We start from the raw sequence: 14,015 nt of genomic DNA, 5'->3' as shown, positions 1-14,015 counted from the left end.
CGCTGACCCTCAGAAGAGCACAAGCTTGGGGTCCTGGCTGTTGCCCAGTGTGGCGTCTCAGAGGCTGCCTGCGGTGCCCCCTCTGTTGAAAGCAGGGTTGGAGCAGAGCCCTTCTCCAACAAGGCAGAAGGTCTGAGCGGGGCGGGGGCCTCGTCTTGTTGCCAGTCTCCCAGACATCTGCAGCTGATGTTGCAGCCCTTTGACCTCCCATTCAGGGCTCTCCAGGCAGCTGACTAAGTCTCCTCCTCCCAGATGATTTCACCGCAAGGACAGCATCTTGACTTAACGCCCAGCAGGGCTCCCAGCTGTGTCCCACTGCTCTGCCAGCTCTCCGCAGCCCCATCCCAGTGCCCAAGGGCAGCATCAGCGCAGTTGCTGTAATCACTGTAGATAATCTTGGCTCCACAAGGACAGACAAAGGGGGTTGAGCCATGAGCTGAATGGGCACTTCCCGGCTTAGCAGAAGGCCCAGTAGCGTCTGGGATCCTTTGCCTGGCCTCTGTTGGAGCGACAGCCCCAGGAAGCAGCAGCCAGGGACTAGCGGAACGAGACCCATTGCTCTGTTCCTAAACCTCGCTGCCAGCTGGAGCCAGGCTGACAAGGATCCCTGGGAATCCCACCAGGCAGGAGCCCCTAGTCCTGCTACTCCCGCTCTGCGGGCTCAGCTCTGCGCTGAGCAGTCCTGGCTCTGCTGTGGCTACTCACCACAGGGCCTGGTAGCTCCCCTCCCAGCCCAGCCCCATGGCGCTCTGGTTCTGCTCCGCCACATGCCATCGGGCCTTTGCACGGACGTGTCCCAGAATCCCTGGCACCAGGTGCCCCATGACTCAGGGCTGCAGGCGGCTCGGGGGGCATGGCTGAGAGGAGGGGTGGAGGTCTGGGGGCTCTGCGGGGGGAGGGGGAGGGGCAGGGAGCTATGGGGGGCAATGGGAGGGGACCTCAAATCCACCTCCCATTGAGCGCTCAACTCTGGGGGAGCCGCGCTCGGGAGCCGGGCCCAGCCTGTGGCTACCCAGGCCCTGCCCTGGGGGGGTCAGCCCAGGAAAGGCCCCCCCGGTGCTCTGATCATAGAGCCAGGCCAGGTGCCCCCATCACGCCCAGGATGCCCTCATCCAGCATGGCGCCCTGCTGTTCTTCAGGCCACTCCACTGGAAGGGAGACAAAGCAGCGAGGCTGCCTGTGCCCAAAGTAAAGATGGTGTCCCACCGTCACTCCGCATGCCGGGGCTGTATGGGCGGTGAAGCCAGGACAGGCTCCCGGATATTACCCATAGGAAAGATGGAAGCACCTTGAACGCGGCCACGGAGAAGGAATCGAGTTGGTGTCCCGGATGTTGCCCGTACTAAACATGGCGGTCAGCTGCGCTGTTGGTCATGGCGGCGCCGGCCCGGTTTTCCGGCTATTGCCAAGACGCCTCCTTTGCCCTCACTAAATATGGCGGCTCACCACCAGCCTTTCCTATCGAGTTGACGCTGCAGAGGGCGGCTGTGTACTTCCGTCCCGGCTCGCCGCGGCGCCGCTGGGAAGATGGCGGCGCTCAGGGCTCTGTGTAGGCTGCGGGCACCTTCAGGGTCATGGCTCCCGGGGCTCCGGCTGGGGGCAGCGCCGAGCAGGTGAGACCCAGCCCGGAGCCTGCCCGTACCCTCGATTCCCCCGCGACCTGCCCCTGGCACCTCTCCCTTGGGAGCTCCCCTTCTCCCCCCCCCCCGGATCTTATCCCCTTTCCCCTGGGACCCCCCCCCCCGCCTTCTCCCCCACCCGGACCCTTCTGGGCATTTCCACCCCACCCCCCACAGGACTCCCCCTTCCCTGGGATCTCCCTCTGCCTTCCCTCGGGACCCCTTCCCTGCCTCCTGCGGCCACCCCCACCCCTCCGCGGACCTCTCCCCTGGGATCTCCTCTTGCCTGCCCCCATGACCTATTCCTCGGGGACTCCTCTCCTGTTTCTTCCCCACTGGGACCCTTCCTCTGCCTCCTGCCCCTCCCTTGGGACCCCCTCCCATGTCCTGCACCCCCAGGACCCTCTGGGCATTGTCATCTCCCCTGGTGGGGACCCCACCTTCTCTGGGATTTCCCGCTGCCCTCCCTATCTCCTTGGCATCTCTCATAGAATCATAAAATATTAGGGTTAGAAGGGACCTCAGGAGGTCATCTAGTCCAACCCCCTGCTCAAAGCAGGACCAATTCCCAACTAAATCATCCCAGCCAGGGCTTTGTCAAGCCTGACCTTAAAAACCTCTGAGGAAGGAGATTCCACCACCTCCCTCGGTAACCCATTCCAGTGCTTCACCACCCTCCTAGTGAAAAAGTTTGTCCTAATATCCAACCTAAACCTCCCCCACTGCAACTTGAGACCATTACTCCCTGTTCTGTCATCAGGTATCACGGAGAACAGTCTAGATCCATCCTCTTTGGAACCCCCTTTCAGGTAGTTGAAAGCAGCTATCAAATCCCCCCTCATTCTTCTCTTCTGCAGACTAAACAATCCCAATTCCCTCAGCCTCTCCTCATAAGTCATGTGCTCCAGCCCCCTAATCATTTTTGTTGCCCTCCACTGGACTCTTTCCAATTTTTCCACGTCCTTCTTGTAGTGTGGGGCCCCAAACTGGACACAGTACTCCAGATGAGGCCTCACCAATGTCGAATAGAGGGGAATGATCACGTCCTTCGATCTGCTGCCAATACCCCTACTTATACAGCCCAAAATGCCGTTAGCCTTCTTGGCAACAAGGGCACACTGTTGACTCATATGCAGCTTCTCGTCCACTGTAATCCCTAGGTCCTTTTCTGCAGAACTGCTTCCTAGCCATTCGGTCCCTAGTCTGTAACAGTGCATGGGATTCTTCCATCCTAAGTGCAGGACTCTGCACTTGTCCTTGTTGAACCTCATCAGGTTTCTTTTGGCCCAATCCTCTAATTTGTCTAGGTCCCTCTGTATCCTATCCCTATCCTCCAGCGTATCTACCACTTCTCCCAGTTTAGTGTCATCTGCAAACTTGCTGAGAGTGCAGTCCACGCCATCCTCCAGATCATTAATGAAGATATTGAACAAAACCGTGCCCAGGACCAACCCTTGGGGCACTCCGCTTGAAACCGGCTGCCAACTAGACATGGAACCGTTGATCACTACCCGTTGAGCCCGGCGATCTAGCCAGCTTTCTGTCCACCTTATAGTCCATTCATCCAGCCCATACTTCTTTAACTTGCTGGCAAGAATACTGTGGGAGACCGTATCAAAAGCTTTGCTAAAGTCAAGGAATAACACATCCACTGCTTTCCCCTCATCCACAGACCCAGTTATCTCCTCATATAAGGCAATTAGGCTAGTCAGGCATGACTTGCCCTTGGTGAATCCATGCTGACTGTTCCTGATCACTTTCCTCTCCTCTAAGTGCATCAGAATTGATTCCTTGAGGACCTGCTCCATGATTTTTCCAGGGACTGAGGTGAGGCTGACTGGCCTGTAGTTCCCCGGATCCTCCTCCTTCCCTTTTTTAAAGATGGGCACTACATTAGCCTTTTTCCAGTCATCCGGAACCTCCCCCGATCGCCATGAGTTTTCAAAGATAATGGCCAATGGCTTTGCAATCACATCCGCCAACCCCTTTAGCACCCTCGGATGCAGCGCATCTGGCCCCATGGACTTGTGCTCGTCCAGTTTTTCTAAATAGTCCTGAACCACTTGTTTCTCCACAGAGGGCTGGTCACCTCCTCCCCATACTGTGCTGCCCAGTGCAGCAGTCTGGGAGCTGACCTTGTTTGTGAAGACAGAGGCAAAAAAAGCATTGAGTACATTGGGTTTTTCCACATCATCTGTCACTAGGTTGCCTCCCTCATTCAGTAAGGGGCTCACACTTTCCGTGACTTTCTTCTTGTTGCTAACATACCTGAAGAAACCCTTCTTGTTACTCTTAACATCTCTTGCTAGCTGCAACTCCAAGTGTGATTTGGCCTTCCTGATTTCACTCCTGCATGCCTGAGCAATATTTTTATACTCCTCCCTGGTCATTTGTCCAATCTTCCATTTCTTGTAAGCTTCTTTTTTGCGTTTAAGATCAGCAAGGATTTCACTGTTAAGCTAAGCTGGTCACCTGCCATATTTACTATTCTTTCTACACATCAGGATGGTTTTTTCCTGCAATCTCAATAAGGATTCTTTAAAATACAGCCAGCTTTCCTGGACTCCTTTCCCCCTCATGTTATTCTCCCAGGGGCTCCTCCCCATCAGTTCCCTGAGGGAGTCAAAGTCTGCTTTTCTGAAGTCCAGGGTCCGTATTCTGCTGCTCTCCTTTCTTCCTTGTGTCAGGATCCTGAACTCGACCATCTCATGGTCACTGCCGCCCAGGTTCCCATCCACTTCTGCTTCCCCTACTAATTCTTCCCGGTTTGTGAGCAGCAGGTCAAGAAGAGTTCGGCCCCTAGTTGGTTCCTCCAGCACTTGCACCAGGAAATTGTCCCCTACACTTTCCAAAAACTTCCTGGATTGTCTGTGCACCGCTGTATTGCTCTCCCAGCAGATATCAGGGTGATTAAAGTCTCCCATGAGAACGAGGGCCTGCGATCTAGTAACTTCTGCTAGTTGCCAGATGTGGAAAAAGCTAATGTAATGTCTCCCCTGCCTCCTGTTCTCTTGGGATCTTACTCTTCCTCAGGGACCCTTCCCCTGCCTCCTGGGCATTGCCCTCCTCTCCCTGTCTCCTCCCCTCCCCCTGGGCATTGCCAGCTCCCCACATGGGGACCCATTCTCCAGCCCTCTAGTAAGGACACTGTACTTGGCTCTTACCATAGATCTCTGTGCATGCTGTGGGGCTGTTCACTTTGTTACTCCAGCTGCTGCAAACAGGACCCAGAAACTGCAGAAACCAAACTGCCATGCTCCTGACTGGTTCCTGTCACTGGGTGGCTACTGGGTGGCTGTCATACAAGCTCCCTAGCTTGTGGGGCAGGTGTACTTCCTTGCTGATGATGCTTGATCTAGGAGACTAGTTAGCTCAGGCACTTGGGAACGAGCCATGAAGCCTTTCTCTGCATGGTTACCGGTTCGAATCCTGCCAGTGCAAGTCTGGATTTTGATGGTTTATGAAATTAGTGGAGAGGCTGTCTTGCTCCCACTGCATGACTATGCATGGCACAAAAGTCACCCCCCGTGGATGCTAACTGACCCGCTGGCAGAGAAGCAAGACCAAGGATTGAGTTGGCCATGGAGACTGAACTCCTGTCATCCTTAGACAAGCCCCATGCGGTCAGGCTTGAGCGCGGTTGGTGGGGAGCAATATGTGGGCAGCTTGTACTGCTGCTCCCCAAACTACGGAGAAATAGGCTCCTGGGCTGCCAAACCGCTGCCTTCCCCAGGATGAAGCTCACCCATCCAAGAAAGAGTCTCGCTTTCGATCCCCTCCTTCTCCCTTCCTCCCCTACCTGCCTGGCAACAATCCCTTTAAAAGCCCACGGAGTCTGAGACTAGAGACGGGCAGGTTTGACACCCTTTCCTTATCTCTGTGTCCAGAGGCTCAAAGCAGTGGCAGCCGGATGTCGAGTGGGCCAAGGAGTTTGCAGGTGTGGTCATGTACCCCACCAAGGAGAATGAGAAGTGGGTGGCTCCCTGGAACGGTGAGTTCTGTCGAAGGCACCTGCCCCATTAAATGCATCATCACCATGCGGATGCTCTTGTGTTGGTGGTTGTCATGTTTTAAGTTTGGAGCCAAACCCGCCGCTGGGGTGTGCAGTCCCCACCTCTGTGAACATCGCTGGATTGCAGCTGAGGAGCCCTCTTGGGCCTGATCCTGTAGTGAGCTCTGTGTAGATGGACCCCTGTATTTTCACGGAGCGTATTGCTGAATCGGGGCCTTACATTGTCCCAGCTGAGATCACAGGAAAACAAATGTGGTCAGCATAGAGGGAGCTTCCTTAGTTTAAGGTGATCTGGGTAAAGAAATAAGTCTGGGTTTGGTTTTTTTTTTTTTAAGATTTTTTTTTTGTTTTTGTTACCAGCGTCTCCCTTTTTATAGAAATGATTCCATGGCTTTTATTTTAATGTAAGTGGAAACAGGATTTTGGGTTTGAGACGTCTCTTTGCTGCATCTGAAACCCAAACACAACTGCTCTGTGCATGAAGCGATGATGGGGACAGGTCAGTTATACAGAGTGCTAGGGATTGCCTTGTAAGATGGGCTGATTTGAACCTACGTTTTAACACAGCCAAACACAAGCAAAGACTGCAGGTCACGCTGACAGGATGGGAGGCAGTATCCTGGAGTGCAGTGACTGAATAGGATGTAGGAATAACTGATGTTTGGGTTTGCTGGCCATGCTGCGGGGGGGGAATTGGTTTGAGTCACAAATTCACAGAACGTTTCAGTTGATCCGAATCTGCATCTCCCCCTTCTCCCCCCCCCCCCCCCCCAAAAAAAAAAAGTGGTTAAAAAAATTGTGCTCCACTCTAGTTGGGCTGGGCTAGTTGGGTGTGTGCGTGTCCTGGTAGCTAACCAATTGGATAGGAGTTGTGTGATACAGTAGCTAAGAGGGCTTATGTGATCCTCTAGCTGTATAGGCAGGGGAATAGCCATTACTGGATACTGTGTGTAATTCTGGTGCCCGTGCTTCAGACTGTTGACAAATTGTAAAGGTTTCAGAAAAGAGCCACAGGAATCCTAGAATATCAGGGTTGGAAGGGACCTCAGGAGGTCACCTAGTCCAACCCCCTTCTCAAAGCAGGACCAATCCCCAACTAAATCATCCCAATGAATGATTCACTGTCTGGGAAACCTGCCTGAGAGACTAAAGAAAGCTCAGTCTAGTTAGTTTATCCAATGAAGGTGAAGAGGTGACTTGTTCAGTTACAGGCACCTACCCGGGGAAGAGGTTTCTGATAGAAGATGGCTCTTTAATTTGCCAGAAAAAGGCATAACTTGATCCAGTGGCTGGAAGCTGAAGCTAGACTAATTCAGACTACAAACAAGGCACAAATCTTTATTGGTGAGGGCAGGTAGCCACTGGAACAATGTACTGAGGGGTTTGGTGGATTCGCTGTCAGGAGAAGTCTTTAAGGTGTTGTCTTTAAAAGATTTGTAGCTCCACCCCGAGATATGGGCTGGACACAGGAATCATGGAATGAAATTCTCTGGCGTGTGCTATGCGGGTCGGGCTAGATGTTCAGAATAGTTGTTTCTGGTCTTAAAGTCCATGAAACATCCCTCAACTGCAAATCTAAACCCTAGTGCATTGTGTGCGAGATTAGAAAACGAGACCCCGAACGCAGGAAGTGGGGGGGAGAGCCTCAGTGGGAAGAAGTCAGGATAGAAGCTTTCCCCTTGCTGTAATTCATGCTGCTGCTAGTTACAAGGAAAAGGCATTTCATGTGAAATGCTGACTGGGATTTTTAGCTGGCTTGTCCCTTTAAGCCAAGTGTCCCGGTAGCCGGCAGACCTGTGAACGCATTCGCTGTCTTTTCGGTCACTGAGACATGTGCTGCCGATGGATTGGAAAACAATCAATCATAGGCAGGCTAACGTCTGACCTATAATATTTGAGTTAAGGACGGCTGACTAGTGTGTCATGGTGTGAGCTGACTGCTGCAGTGGTCAGGAAGGGATTTCTCCCCCCATGCAGAATGCATTATGGGGCATGCTCCCCTCCTGTGAAGGCTCTGATCTTGGCAGCTGAAGGAAGAAAGAGGCGAATGCATATTCTGTGTGTGACACTGTTGGGGGGAATGCTTGTTGTGCGGGGGTGTATTCGGGGATGGTGACGGATGGGCTGCGTGGCTGTGGAGTTGTCCCTAGCAGTCTGCTGCTCTTCACGCGTGTTTGGGGGGTGGGGGGGAGTTACTGTGGTTTAGCGCTGTGTGTCCAGGTGAGCAGCGCTAGGCCTGCCGTTGTGGGAACCATGTACATGAGCTTCCCTGTGCTGAGTCACTGTGGGGCTGCCGGCTCTGCCGGCAAGCTGGTGAAATTCCGCGATGTGCGAATGCTACAGCGACTCCAACTGCACCTCGCTGAGCTCCGTTACTTTGGCTGTTGCCATTGTCCTCGGAGTTTATCGTCCCCGAGGGGCGGTGCCTGCGGGTCGCGAGTGTCCAAGAGAAACCTGAGCTAAAGAGACTCTTCTTGAACTACACCTTTAGTAGTAGTCACCCGATATAACATGAATTCAGCTATAACATGATAAAGCAGTGCTCCGGGGGGGCGGGGCTGCGCACTCCGGTGGATTAAAGCAAGTTTTATATAACGCGGTTTCACCTATAATGCGATAAGATTTTTTTGGCTCCCGAGGACAGCGTTATATCGAGGTAGAGGTGTATCTGCAAAGGAGCAATGACTCCAGCTGGAAGGGGAAAGCCCCCAAGGGCTGGCTACTCGGAGCTCGGCAGGAGCTAGGGGCCAGCCCGCAGGCCCAGGGGGTGGATTTGGAAGTGCAGCCTTGCTCAGGGTGATGCTTTCAGGCATTTCTGACGTGGCAGAGCAGAGCTCTGCCCGGGCTACGGCGGCTCACGTTGGGAATTCCCCCACTTCAGCAGCCCCAGGAGGCGTGCAGAGAGGGAAATGTGGTCAGTTTTTTCATGAGACGCCTGCAAGATTTTCCCCCTGCTCCCCTGCTGGGCAGAGGCCAAGTTTGGGACAGTTTGGCCCAGACGAGGCTTCCTCTTGGATGGCCCCTCCAAGGCAAGCGCTGAGCTTCTGTGCCGGGAGTCAGCTTGCGCCCTTCGCTCCCGCTCTCCCTCCTCACCACAGCCGGGCGCTCCCGGCCTCTGGACTCGCGTGGGGGCTCGCTGCTCTTTAGCTCGCGCTGGGCACAGCAAACGGTGGGGCACACTCACTCGGGTTGCCCAGAGAGCAAACGAACCCCCTGCATAATGTGAGACGAGCAGGGAGGCCTTAGAGCGACAGGCGTGGGGCGGCCGCTCCCATAGACGAGCCCAGTGCTCTGCAAGGCTGAACGGCTGGACAGGGATGCTCCTCAGTTTTGCCAGGGAAGTGATGGGAATCGCACTGGCCGGGAGGGGTGGAATAGGGCTGCCCAGCTGTGGGGCATGAACCGTGGGGCCTGAATTCCCTTCCATCCCCGAGCTCTCGTCCTGCTCAGCCTTTCTAGTGCAGTGGGGCGGGAGGGCCGTGGGTCTCCCTGGAGTGCTCTCCCCCGTCCGGAGGTGCACCCTGCCATCTCACGGCCTCTCTTGCTCTCCCCGTGCCTGAGCAGACAAGGACCCCCCGGCTGAGAAGAAAGTCTCCAACCTCACGCTGAACTTCGGGCCCCAGCACCCAGCCGCCCACGGGGTCCTGCGGCTGGTCATGGAGCTGAGCGGAGAGACCGTGAAGAAATGCGACCCCCACATCGGCCTGCTGCACCGCGGCACAGAGAAACTCATCGAGTACAAGACCTATCTCCAGGTAACCGTGGGGGGACTGTGACCCCGGGGCCCTGCCTGGACACCCCAATCCCAGGGCAGCAGTGTCATGGGCTCCATCGGCTGCAGCTCTGTTGTGCGCTCCCGCAGTGCTCCAAGGGCTTTTGCACCCAGGCCAGCTGCCCCCCGAGGGCCCGATCCTGCAAGCCCAGCTCCCACTGCAGTCCCTGGGGATTCCCCAAAGTGGCTACATGACGGGACCCCAGGGGTTCAGCTGCTTCCCGTGCTTGCTCCCTGCCTGCCCCATCCTCTGTGCCAGACCGGATGGCGATTCTGGAAACGACTGATGTCCCAAAGGGAAGGTTGTCTCAGGCCTTTAACCTCTTGCACATGAGTGTCAAGTTCTCTCTGCCCCAGGGAGAGGCGGGGGCCAAATCAGGGCTTTGGGGCTCCCTGCTCTTCTGCCCCACAGCCCTGCCCTGCAGTCAGCAATGCTGTCCCGGCTGCCCAGTGCATTCCAACCTAGCCCCACCTGGCAGGCGGGTGGGGGGCCCTGGAGGCAGTCTGTTTTGCCCATACTGCAGAGTAACCTGGGGCAGCCTGTCCCTTTCAGCGGCAGGGGTATTTGGGGGGCGTCTCGGGGGGGGGAGGGGCAGGGGGAAGCAGCAGGGAGCAGAGTGTCTCTCTTTAAAGAGAGAGAATGTTGTCCAGTGGCTTGGGTAGGCGAGCAGCAGCCAGGACTCCTGGGTTCCAGTCCCAGTTCACTCACTGTGAGGCAAGTCCGTTTCCCTCTCCGTAAGGGGAAATACTGCCCTGTCTGACCTAGGGTCATGGGCTCTGATCCCTGTTTGTAAAACGCTTTGGGACCCTCAGGCGCCATGGGCGGGGCAGCGGTAGGGAACGGCAAGGTCCTGCCCCTTGGAGGAAAGAACAAGGGCTGACACAAGCAGGACAAAAAACGCGCACGTGTGTGACTCTTGTTTAACAAGAGACGTCAGCAGCCTCCGAGGAAGCTGGGAAGATGGAGTGTCCTGCCAGACTTTGCATTAGGGCCTCGTAAATGGAGCTCCCTTGATTTACTGTCCGGATCAGATGTAACCTTTCTAGCTGCCGGGGAAGTAGCACTTGAAGTAATCCAGCCCAGTAAACATGGGGCGGGAGCCAGGCAGAGCTGCGGGTGCCAGAGCTCTCTGGACGCGCTCGGGGCGTGCAGCCAAGGCAGAGGCAGCTTAGTGACGCGCTCCCTTGGTGGCCCAAACTGGCTGTAGCGGCGCAGAGCGTAAGCGCCTGGCTGGCCTTCGGAGGCAGGCGATTCCCAGTGAGCGAGTCCCCACTCGTGCCCCGTAAGTCGGGGGGAGGCAGGCGGGCACATGCTGCCAGTTTGCCCACAGAGCGGGAGCAGGACCAGGGTGAGCGTTGAGTGACTGGGAAGCAGCGCTCCCCTCTGTCAGCCAGCTTGGGGTGGACAGTGAATAGTGAAGGCCCGTTGGGCTGGTGACTCGCTCTAGGGGCGCTGTTCAGCTCATCAGCGTTAGCCAGTGTTTGTGCCGGGCTCTGGGCGGGGGCAGAGCTCCTACCTCCATGGGGAGACATGCCAAGTTTCACTTCCCTGCTCAGCTTGCTGGGGGCTGGTGCTTCCCTCATGCCAGCTGGTTCTGTTTCACTTTCAGGTCCTCATGCGCTGACTCAGTGCTGTTCAGAGGGGGTGTTTGAGGGCTAGAGGAAGGATATGAGGGTCAGGATCCTGGTTCTGTCACAGACTCCTTGGGCAGGTCACGACACACCTCCGTGCCTCAGTTTCCCTGCCTGTACACGAGGGGTGCAGATGATCTGACAGTTCCCTTCCTCTGTACTGCTGTTCTAGAGGCACAGAGAGTGTGTGCAGTACAGCTCTGTCCAGGGGCTAGGCCAGCAGCTGGGGGAAGGAAGGATGGATTCAGATCTCACTGGTGCATTGACTTCAGCGGAGCTCCTCCTGCTTTACACCACAGAGCCCTGGTCAGGCGCCGTCACTGTCGTCGGCAGCACTGAATCTGTGTGGCTTCCGCAGCACCGCTTCCCCCGCTTTATCTTCAGCGGTCGCCTGGTCCAGAGGAGAGGGTCAGCCGCCAGCTGTGCAGTGCCGGGGACACCGACTGACTGCCCGAGTGACAGCAATCCGAGTGCTGCTGCCTAGGTGTGCGAGCAGTACCGTGCATGCCCTGCAGAGACACAGCATTGTGATCTGACCCCTCGGCACCAGCCTTGGAAGGCTGTTCACATGGGCCTTGCAGGCAGTTCAGGGTTCGGTGGCGGGCAGGAACTTTCCTCTGTCTGCTCCAAACTCGGCAGGTCACAGCTGTAGCTATTGACTTGTAGGTGAACAGGAGGAAGCTGTAGAATGTGGAGAGCAAAGCCTTCTGGGAGTTGTAGTCATTTGTTGGACTGTAACTTCCTTTGGACTGTGAAATGTTTGGCGAGGAGCAGGCGTTTCTCACTGCGGTGCTGCTTTGGCCTTGGCGATTAAGGCTGAGGGAGACCTGCACCGGGGCTCTCCAACCCCTCACGCTGATCTCGGTTCTCACCACGTACTCTGGTTCTCATCTCAGCAAAGGAATTACACGGGGTACATGTGCCCTAAGAAACTTCCAACTGTCTAGGCCAGTGGTTCTCAAACTGGGGGCGCGCCCCCCTAGGGGGATGTGGAGGAACGTCAAGGGGTGTATGTGCGGTGGGGCCCACGCCAGCCCCCACAAGGGGACAGAGGGGGTGCCACCCAGCCCCAGTCTTCCCCAGCTCTGCTCCAGCCCTGGCTCTGCAGGCTGGATCCGGGGCCCTGCTGTCGCTGCCAGCTCTGCTCCTGGTCCGGGGGAATGGGGGGGTGCGAATACATTCTATTACTCGTAAGGGGGATGTGAGAGGAAAAGTTTGGGGACCACTGATGTAGGCTTTAGGTTGGGCTCCTCCCTGTGCGCAGTGGGGCTGCTCTCAGGCTCCCAGGGTGGCAGGCCTGCACGTATGTTACTTTGATTGTGCCAGGTCTTGTGGCTAAGCAGAGTTGGACCTTGGGTGGGCGACTCCCTGCTAGCCCTGGCGATGGCGAGTCCACAGGGGGCGCTCTCTCTTCTCAGTGCTGAAGCAGTGCCCGAGGCACCGGGCTGCCTTTCGACAAGATGTGAAATTGAGCCCTGTCTGCTGCTGGTGCTCTGCGTATTTTGCGAGGCCGGGGTGCTGACTCAAGTGCCCTTGTCCGATCTCATCTCGGGGTGGCTGGAATGACCCCAGCGCCCCTGCGATTCTAGCTGGCTGCTGGGCTCCTCCCCTGCTCTGGGACAGTGGCACTGGGCGCGGTTCCTCTGCTCAGGGATGGGTGAAGGGATCCCCGCTTTGTAACTGGCCCCGCGAGGGTTGGCGTGCTCTCAGCGCCAGGCTGTCTGCAGGCAGTGGTCCTGCCGAGTGCCAGACGGGTGTTTGCAGCCTGTTCTCTGTCGCAGGCTTTGCCATATTTCGATCGGCTCGACTACGTGTCCATGATGTGCAATGAACAGGCCTACTCCCTGGCGGTGGAGAAGATGCTAAACATCACTCCGCCCCTGAGGGCTCAGTGGATCCGAGGTGAGTGTTCCCCTTCTCTTGACCTGCGTCCCCTTCCTGAGCTCACGTTGGCTGCCTTGGCTCTGTGGAGGCGGGTCCCGAAGACAGTCAGCCCCTCCCCAGTCCTTCTCCATATGCCCCTCCCTACTGTTCCTGTCCTGTGCTTTCTAGCTGGCACCCTGGCAGGGGGTCTCCAAGGCCAATGCCCGTTTGTTTGTCCAGGTAGCCGACTGGGCCCTCGCTAGGAGCATAGGAACTGCCAGTCAGTAGTTGGCTTATGCCCTGGTGCTTCTGGCCAGAGCCCATCACCCATAATGCACTGAGGGAGCAAGACGCTCGAGGCTGTTTTAGCAACTGGGGGTCCCGCGCCCAACACTGCCCTGGGGTTCCCCGGCATTCTCTCTCCCTCTGGTGGGCGTTGGGTGTGGGGGTTGAGGGAGGAGAAGCCTCTGGGCTTGGGCGAATCTCCTCCCTTCATACCCCGCCCCTGCTCCCAGATCACCCAGTGCCCAGCCCCTCAGAGCCCATTGGTGCTGTTCTGAATTAGACTCATAGACTTTAAGGTCAGAAGGGACCATTATGATCATCTAGTCTGACCTCCCGCATGATGCAGGCCACAAAAGCTGACCCACCCACTCCTGGAATAATTCTCTCCCTTGACTCAGCTGTTGAAGTCCCCAAATCATGATTTAAAGACTTCAAGTCGCAGAGAATCCTCCAGCCAGCGACCCCTGCCCCATGCTGCGGAGGAAGGCGAAAAACCTCCAGGGCCTCTGCCAATCTACCCTGGAGGAAATTCCTTCCCGACCCCAAATATGGCGATCAGCTGAACCCCGAGCATGCGGGCAAGATTCTCCAGCCAGACCCTCCGGAAAATGTTAATTAGGCCAGAAGAGGGCACTGGAGAGAGAGGGGGGGGGGGAAGGGTGGGGGAGGCTGCTTGCTGCAATGGGCTGGGCACCTGCCTCCTGCTGCTACGTCCTTCCTAAAGACAGACCTGCCCTGGGCCTGTGAAGGGCTGAGCCCACGGCTGGCACTTCTCCTTCCCCGTGTGCACGGGTGTGTCGGATGCGCGCTGCCCGCCTGCCCCTTCCCCGTG

The 14,015-nt window shown here is 56.5% G+C and overlaps 1 protein-coding gene across 1 annotated transcript in view; it reads left to right on the top strand.

Annotated features, from left to right (window-relative positions):
- The first annotated feature begins 1,510 nt into the window (after positions 1 to 1,510).
- Positions 1,511 to 14,015, top strand: part of NDUFS2 (NADH:ubiquinone oxidoreductase core subunit S2) — a 23,060-nt gene continuing 10,555 nt past the window's right edge. Inside the window, exons 1-4 of the mRNA XM_024204181.3 lie at positions 1,511 to 1,613; positions 5,507 to 5,610; positions 9,196 to 9,386; positions 12,817 to 12,937. Of these exons, the coding sequence (XP_024059949.2) occupies positions 1,528 to 1,613; positions 5,507 to 5,610; positions 9,196 to 9,386; positions 12,817 to 12,937 (502 nt within the window). The 5' untranslated portion in view covers positions 1,511 to 1,527. The remainder of the gene's footprint in view (positions 1,614 to 5,506; positions 5,611 to 9,195; positions 9,387 to 12,816; positions 12,938 to 14,015) is intronic.

The sequence above is a fragment of the Terrapene carolina genome, unplaced genomic scaffold (assembly GCF_002925995.2).
Source record: "Terrapene carolina triunguis isolate 2854851 unplaced genomic scaffold, T_m_triunguis-2.0 Scaffold249, whole genome shotgun sequence".
Lineage (NCBI taxonomy): Eukaryota > Metazoa > Chordata > Testudines > Emydidae > Terrapene > Terrapene triunguis.
The sequence above is the reverse complement of the archived record's forward strand: the minus strand, read 5'-3'. Positions and strand labels throughout refer to the sequence as shown.